We start from the raw sequence: 7490 nt of genomic DNA, 5'->3' as shown, positions 1-7490 counted from the left end.
CACACCTATTCCAACAAGGCCACACCTTCAGATGGTGCCACTCCCTGGTCCAAGGATATACAAACCATCACATGGTCCTATTAATAAATTTGTCAAATCTTAGAAAGACAGTTTAACCAAACCACCTGACTTCAAGTCATTTCTTCTCAGGAAAGGAAGAGAGACGCTCTTGGAGATTTATGTCTAGGAGCCTGCAAAGTGGCTCAGCTGCTGGAGGTACTTGCTGAGTGTTATCTCTGGGACCCACGTGTTAGAAGGAGAGACCCAGACTCCTGCAAGTTGTTCTGTAATCCCCTCACCTACACCATGGCATACACGTGCCCCCCATACATACACTAAGTAAGGATAAAAAGATGTATGTCTAGGACATTAATTTAAACGTTACTATAATAATGGGAAATGATCGTAGTCATGGAATATAACGCATCTACTAACTGCTCCATTTCTTATGAGTCTGAGGATTGAACCCGGGACTCTGTGAGCACTATGTAAGCACTACAGCTGAGCTACCTGCGAGGCATCTTATCTTTAAAAATATTTTATGTCATGGAATGTCTCCAAGCTACAGTTCCAAACCACAACAGTAACAATATAAAAAACCCCAGAGAAGAAAATCAAAAGAGTCAGAGAATTACCTATTGACAGTTTTTGTTATGTCTAAAATTTACCCCCTGACCTGTAAATGGAGGTATAGAACCTGGATGGAAAGGTTCCTGTAAGCCAGCATGACAAGAGTTTCTGTACAGACATACAGGACGTGGCTTCCATAAGGTATTTAACACTTACAAATGAGAATTTTAAGTTTTAGCTGGCTGATTATCACTAAAGGGATCTCTATGTATTATTTATAATTTCTTTACAATTTTATGTCTCTTTCAAAATGTTCTTTTAGGAATGTTTTACTTATCAATTTATTTTCAGTAGACAATATTCAATTATTCAATAAATAGGTAGGTGAGCTATCAAACCTTCTGTTTTGTGCTAGGAAGATTCAAATGAGTCAGATGGTACAATGCAGTCCTTGCCCTGTCCCGAGTTTACAACCCTTTAAAGTAAAGAGGCATAGCTTTTTATCAGATGGCTCATTTGATGCAGTAATTGTAATTCTGGCAATCTTCCTAGTTTAAAAATGTAGAACAAAGTTATGATATGAAATTGTTCATGAGAGTATAAGAATGACCAAAAATATAAATAAATCTGGAATTGATTACCCACAGCAATGGCTAAATAATAACACAATTATAAATGCAATACTATGAAGTCATTAAGATTATATTTCTGAAGACATTACATTTTTTATTGTTTCATAGTTTCACACATTTATATAATGAATTCTAGCCATTTTTGCCCCAGCCTCCTCTCTTGCCTCCCTTCCTCTCTGAGGAACCTTCTGCCCACTTCTACTCTTGTCTTCTTTTTGTCTGTGACCCTCTGAGTTTTATTAGAATCTCCTGTCTGGAAAAGGTGCCTGGAAAAGGTACGTTGTTAATGTTCCCTATTGATATCAGTGGAAACTGTTAGTTACAGACACACAGAAAGCAGCCTCCATAGGTATTTAACATTCACAAATGAGAATTTCAAGTGCTAACAGGTGTTATTTAGGATGGCGTGGTAACAGTTTGAATTTGTGTGCGTGTGTGTGTGTGTGTTTCTGCTCTTCCTACTCCCCAAATCTTCTGCAATAATTAAGGTTTAACTTTACAGCCAGGAAAAATCGTGCTGTCATTTTTAAAGATTTGATTCAGAAGTCGCCTGTTAATAATTCGAAGGACATAAAAACATTTAGCACTTCTCATAAGTGCACATCAACGTTGGAGGAAGGGGTGATCATTCCTGCAGAGACAACTTACAACCTCCTCATTTCCACAGTGATCCGAGGAGAGACTGCATGGTCACGCATGCAGAAGACACCTTCATTGGGGGCCTGAGGGAATGAACCTCCAGAGTACTTGAGAAGCTCAGCAAGAACAGGAATGTGCCTGTGGGGGACAAGAGTCGACCAAAAACCCGGGTCTTAACTTTAATCTGGAGTGCAACCTGGAGCTGTTCCCTGTTAGCCCCACCGAGCCACATCTGCCCATAACAAACGCTTGATCCTTCTTGTGCTCTGGCATCCCAGACCCTCAGAGCCACTGGACAGTTAGCTGTCCCACTGCATTCAGGTCCTGTCATGATTTATAAAGATAAACAACAGTGGGGCTGAAATCTGGCTCCCTGCAACAATCCAGTGTGAGGACCTCCCACTCTGACTTTAGTCTGAGATCCCTAGAAAACAGCAGGGTCCTGGAATACGTTCCTGGGCAGGGCAGAGAGAAAGGGTGTCTGCTGGTGCACCATCAGCTGTTCAGTGCTTAGGCTCACATAGACTGGCAGGTCTCCCTGAAGCTCAGGCAAGGCCCCATTGCAGTAACAAAACAAAACAAAACAAAACAAAACAAAACAAAACTCAGCTCTAATTCACGGAACGGTGAGAAAGCATGCATGTATGAACAGAAATGCCACGTTTCACTAATATATCTGGCTACACATAAGGCAGAGGGGTATTTTTTTTTAGCTGAAGGAACGAACCTCCCATGAGTTAAAGGAACATGTCAACACAGAAATATTTTACAGGCACATATCATTTTCACCAAAATCAGTATCCGAAAGCTGGCTCAGTCCTAATGATAAGTTTGTAACATAGTTCCTTTCACTAGCAGTGTGAAGAATTGATTGACATACTGCAGGTAAAACACAAATCAGTCCACACAGCATGTTTTACCTAAGACATGCCATGGAGGAGTTTACAACAGCTGCATGGCACTGCCAAGATAAGAGTAGAAAAAGTATCCACTCACCACAGATACCTAACAACAAATTACCTGTGGTCTTCGTATAAAAGAGGGGTTATAATTTGGGATATATTTTTCCTCGATGTTTTCCCTTCTCATATCCCTTAATCTCAACAACAATGGCAAAACTGTCAGGTTCCTGTGACAGCTGCTAGACACACTTTTACATTCACTAAACAGTGAGGTAGCCCTGTCCATAGAAACCATGCGTGATAGACCCGAGACACTCAGGAAAAAGTCAATTCCAATAAATCTGTGTTCCAGTCACTGCTTTCCCCTCATGACACCTGAAAAGCCATTCATTCCAGAACGCCAGCCTCTGCATTTGAAAGTTGCAACCTTTGCATCTCCAATCGGCTTCAGCAACCCTAATCTGAGGGTTGGAGGCTATTAGTTCTCAATTATTTCTAACAAGCAAGTTTCTCTGTGGATACACAGGCTAAGAACATTGACCTTTGGTAGAAAAAGAAATTTAGACCCCCCGCCTGAGCAAGCTTCCTGGATCCCTGCCTGGGGAAGCCCTGGGAAGGAGCCTGGTTCTCCATCCTGAGTGGGAGGCTCTTAACAACACTGAGTTGCTAAATAAGAATCTCAAGTGTTTCAAGGCTGTGGGCAAACGCTTGTCACTCTCCTATAACACTGGGGAGCTGAAGTGGGCATGGAAAGTTCCTATATCTTTGGGAAAGGTTGAAAAAAAAGTGAGGAGTTTGCTGAGGACTATTTAAAACACAAAGCCATAGTAGAGTGACATATCTGAAGGTCCCCGGCCAACCCTTCGATATCTCCCATCCAGGCACTAAAGTAAAAGGAGAGAAAGAATGCATGAGAAAGAGTAAGACAGGAGATGGGAGTATTGAATGGAAAGGGTGGGAATCTAGTGATGGGTGGAAAAGTAATGAGAAAGAGAGTTGGGCACTGAGGTCCAGGGGTTCTAGCATGCAGCCAGTCAGAGCCGAGGGCATGGAGCACAGTGTCCCAGTCCTCCTAAGCGAATTCCCAATGCTCTGGGCATTTTCTTAATTTTACAGACTCACCTGTCGAAGGCCACAGCTGTCATGGAGTAGATACTGGCGAAGAGAGCAGCAATGGGGAAGAAGTTGTGAAACTTGCAGTAGAAGAGGCCGTAGTACCACACGTTGTGGACTGCGTAGGTGAAGTTCACCACCGTATTGAATGCAGCCATGCAGGCCTCAGCGAAGGCCAGGTTCACCAGGAAATAATTGGTCACTGTCCTCATTCTCTTGTGGGCCAAAATGATCCATATCACCACTACGTTGCCCACCACGGAAGTCACCACGATGACCGTGTAGGCGGCTGCCCAAAGGACAATTTGCCAAGTAGGTTGCACAAACTGGTTAGACTCAGAAGTGTTGGTGGAGGTGTTGGGGAAGAGATCAGAGTCCACAGGAAGGACGTTATCCATTTTGGGGCAAGGCAGCAAAGCCCTGGCGTCTACAGGTACTCACAAGTACACACAGAAGTGTACACACACACACACACACACACACACACACCTCCTTGCTGGAGGACCTTGTCGCAGATGCCTGAGGCTTGAGTCCTGCTACTCAGGAGGTGGGAAGTTTCCTGGGCAGAACTTAGTCCTGGTTAGCAGGAGACTTGTTCACAAGAGCAAGGCTTCTGTATAGCTCTTTGCCTGGTTGCTCCAAATTCCTCCACTTTCATGCTAGGCTCTTGTTTGCATTGAAGCAGCTGCACTCCACAAGGTTCCAAAAGGCAAGACAACCCGCCTTTTGGCACCTGCTGCTACTAGCAACTCCGGCTAACATGCGTGCGGCGGGAAAGGCAAAGCTGCGTACTGGGTGGGAGCTTGAGGGGGAAGAAGGGCTGCTCGCAGCGCAGCTAGTAAAAGTTCTGGTCCTCTGGCTGGCTTCTGAGGTCCGCATCCAACTGGTGAGCTCCCTTTTTCCGTTGCTTCGCTTGGAGCCTCTACTGCCACCCGCAGCTTCCAGGTCTTGGTCCTTCTGTGCTCAGGAGTTAGCAGAGCCTTGGCAGGGTGCGCACTAGGCTTTTATAACCCGCTGCAGAGACGTCACGGGGAAGGGGCCGTACCTGGACTGTCTACTCGCTGGTCCCGGAGCACAGCGCAGCAGCTGCGCCAGTTGTTGGCAGCTGTGTCGCGCCACCACCGCAGCCACCACGCCTTCTGCTGCTCGTGACCTGCTGTGGGCGTTCTGCAGGCCGGACGAATCCAGCACTCCGCGAGGGGGCGACAAGGTGGCCTGAGAAGAAAAGACACAGATAGGGCTCTTAGCTGGAATCACGGTCGTACCAGGGATGCGAGCAGAAAGGAAGGATTTTTGGAAGCAGTTGAAGTGGAGGACAGTTAACGCTCTGAGGCTCAGCCTGGGACTTCAAGACAACCTCTACAGAGACGCTAGACTGTGGTGGGAGTTGGAAAGTGTGGGGGCGGGGTGCTCACCGCTACACTCTGGTTGCTACCTAGAAGTGACAGGTGACCACACCCTGCTTCAGAAGTCCGGAAGTCAACTTTCCTTCTGTTAAAGAAACCCCCAGACACCTAGCTCTGTTCCCTGGTGGACTGATTCCTCTTCCCTGCTCCCCAGCTCCCCCCAAAGCAGAGATGGGCTCCAAACATTTGAGATACCTTTCCCCAGCTACTTTGTTGACTTGGTCCCTCCGTAAGGAGCAGCTATCCGGTGCTCTCCAAGGGAGCCCCGCGACTACCCTCTCAGCTGCAGACACTGGGGACTGTGCGCAGCTCTCTGCAAAGCTTGGTGAGTGCAAGAGCTGTGCAGAAGCTGGCTGGTCTGACGCCTGACTGGGCTCTTGGCCAGTATACCCTTCGCGGACTAGTTTGCGCCCCCCCGCACCCCCCTCCCCGGCAACCTGGCAGCCTCCTTTTCTGCGCCTGTCCAGTTTGTGAGGCTAGGTGAAACTGGAGAGGCATGGGAAGGGTCTCCACCAGATTCCCCTTTCCAGTTTTTTACCCGGACTGAAGGGCAAGTTTCTGCCAGTCTTTTCTCCCTATCGTGCCAGACACCCAAGGCAGTTTCAGAAGGCTAATCTGGTGGTCCCGGTCAGAGAGCAGATGGGCAAGTCTCCCCCACAACATCAGCCCTTTTGAAGAAGCTGAGATGGGTAGAGCTCAGGAGTGTATTCCTGGCAGACTGCCCTTGGCAAGCTTCCAGGAGCTTCCAGCTGCCCCTCTGCGGGTCTCCTCCACCACTGCGGTTCTGGGATCTGTGAGATGCCTGCGGGGGTGGGAAGCACCCGGCAGGCTGTTGCTATGGGTTGCGTCCTTCCTGGCACCAGGGAGAGATGCCTTTACGCACTGGTTTAGCAAGCCCGCGCGCTGTGTCGCACATGAGGTGTTTTGAGGCTGTGTAATTTATTGTCCCGGCTTCAGCCAGGCTAATATTCCTCTGGCCGGGGGAGGAAAGGGCCTACTGAACTCTGGTTTTGTTGGAGGCTGAGATTTCAGCGCTTATGGGAACCACCAAGCTTCCTGTTTGCAGGTGCCTCCCAGGCATCCCTAAAATCCCTAAGCCCCACAGAGCAAACTCCTGGGATGCCTTTCAGAGAACAGCTCTGCGATCCAGATTGAGAAAGAAAAGCTTGTCTTCTCCACCTCAAATTTCTTACTGCTGAGCTGGGGCTACAGGAGAAGGACTAGGTGAGAGAAGCAGAGAGCAGTGGGAGAAGGCAAACCCTTATAGTCTAGTGCAGAAAGAAGCAGGACTATACAAAGCAGGCACTGTTTCAAAGATAGACAGCCTCACCCAACGAGGGAAACGCAGGATGAGCGAGGACAGGAAGAGGCTTAGGTGATAGAGAAGAAAGTTCCAGAGGACTATGTCACTTTGGTTAAAGTTTACAGATACCATGCCCTTCATTCCAAACCACACCCACAGTCCTCTTCCTGACTTCCACGCTTGCTTTGATGAGGCTGGCTTGGGTTGAACTGACAGTTTAGACAAGAAGTACTTGCCACTTGCTAAAGTTATCATCCCTCCCAGGAAAAACTAAACCTGCTCGTGTTGGAGTCACAATCAGCGGAACAACAGCAATAAACTGTCTCATCCCAAAATGGGAAGTGTCACCCTGACTGCACACCCTGTCTGCACACACACCGACTGCACACCCTGTCTGCACACACACCGACTGCACACCCTGTCTGCACACACACCAACTGCACACCCTGTCTGCACACACAATGACCGCACACCCTGAGTGCACACCCTGATCGTACAATTTCTCTCTGAAAGCCAGTTATTTCCCCCTTTAGGCACGTATTCATTCTGTTCCCATTCCACCATTCTTCCTTGACACACAAGACAATCACCCATCGCAAAGTAAACCCTGTTGACAAAGTAGTCTAAATCCTTGCTTGTTTGCCCAGGCTTTCTGTAGGCAGACAGAACCCCAAACACATAATACCCATGCTGGTAAATGCAAACGGGGGATTTCCATTGTGCTCCGAGTGCTATTTTTCTTGCCTGAAACCTTGTCCAAACATTCCCAAGAGCTGGTCGGCATGGATTTAACTCATTCTTTTCAATGGCTAAATATTATTTTTATGCTGTAAGAGCAGTCTAGCTTGCACATTCATTTTTCTATTCATGAGAATTCACTTGGAGTTTTTTCCACTGAGGACAATACTGCAGGGCTGGAGGGTGA

General features: G+C 47.4%; 1 protein-coding gene across 1 annotated transcript in view; it reads right to left on the bottom strand.

The window, feature by feature from the left end:
• Tacr1 (tachykinin receptor 1) overlaps window positions 1-5399 on the bottom strand; it is a 155929-nt gene extending 150530 nt beyond the window's left edge. Inside the window, exons 1-2 of the mRNA XM_021165090.1 lie at window positions 5292-5399; window positions 3866-5071 (exon numbers count right to left, since the gene is read on the bottom strand). Of these exons, the coding sequence (XP_021020749.1) occupies window positions 3866-4254 (389 nt within the window). The 5' untranslated portion in view covers window positions 4255-5071; window positions 5292-5399. The remainder of the gene's footprint in view (window positions 1-3865; window positions 5072-5291) is intronic.
• Between the last annotated feature and the right edge of the window lie 2091 nt (window positions 5400-7490).

This window comes from Mus caroli, chromosome 6 (genome assembly GCF_900094665.2).
Source record: "Mus caroli chromosome 6, CAROLI_EIJ_v1.1, whole genome shotgun sequence".
Classification (NCBI taxonomy): Eukaryota; Metazoa; Chordata; class Mammalia; order Rodentia; family Muridae; genus Mus; species Mus caroli.
Note: the sequence above shows the minus strand (reverse complement) of the source record. Positions and strands in the feature narration are given on the sequence as shown.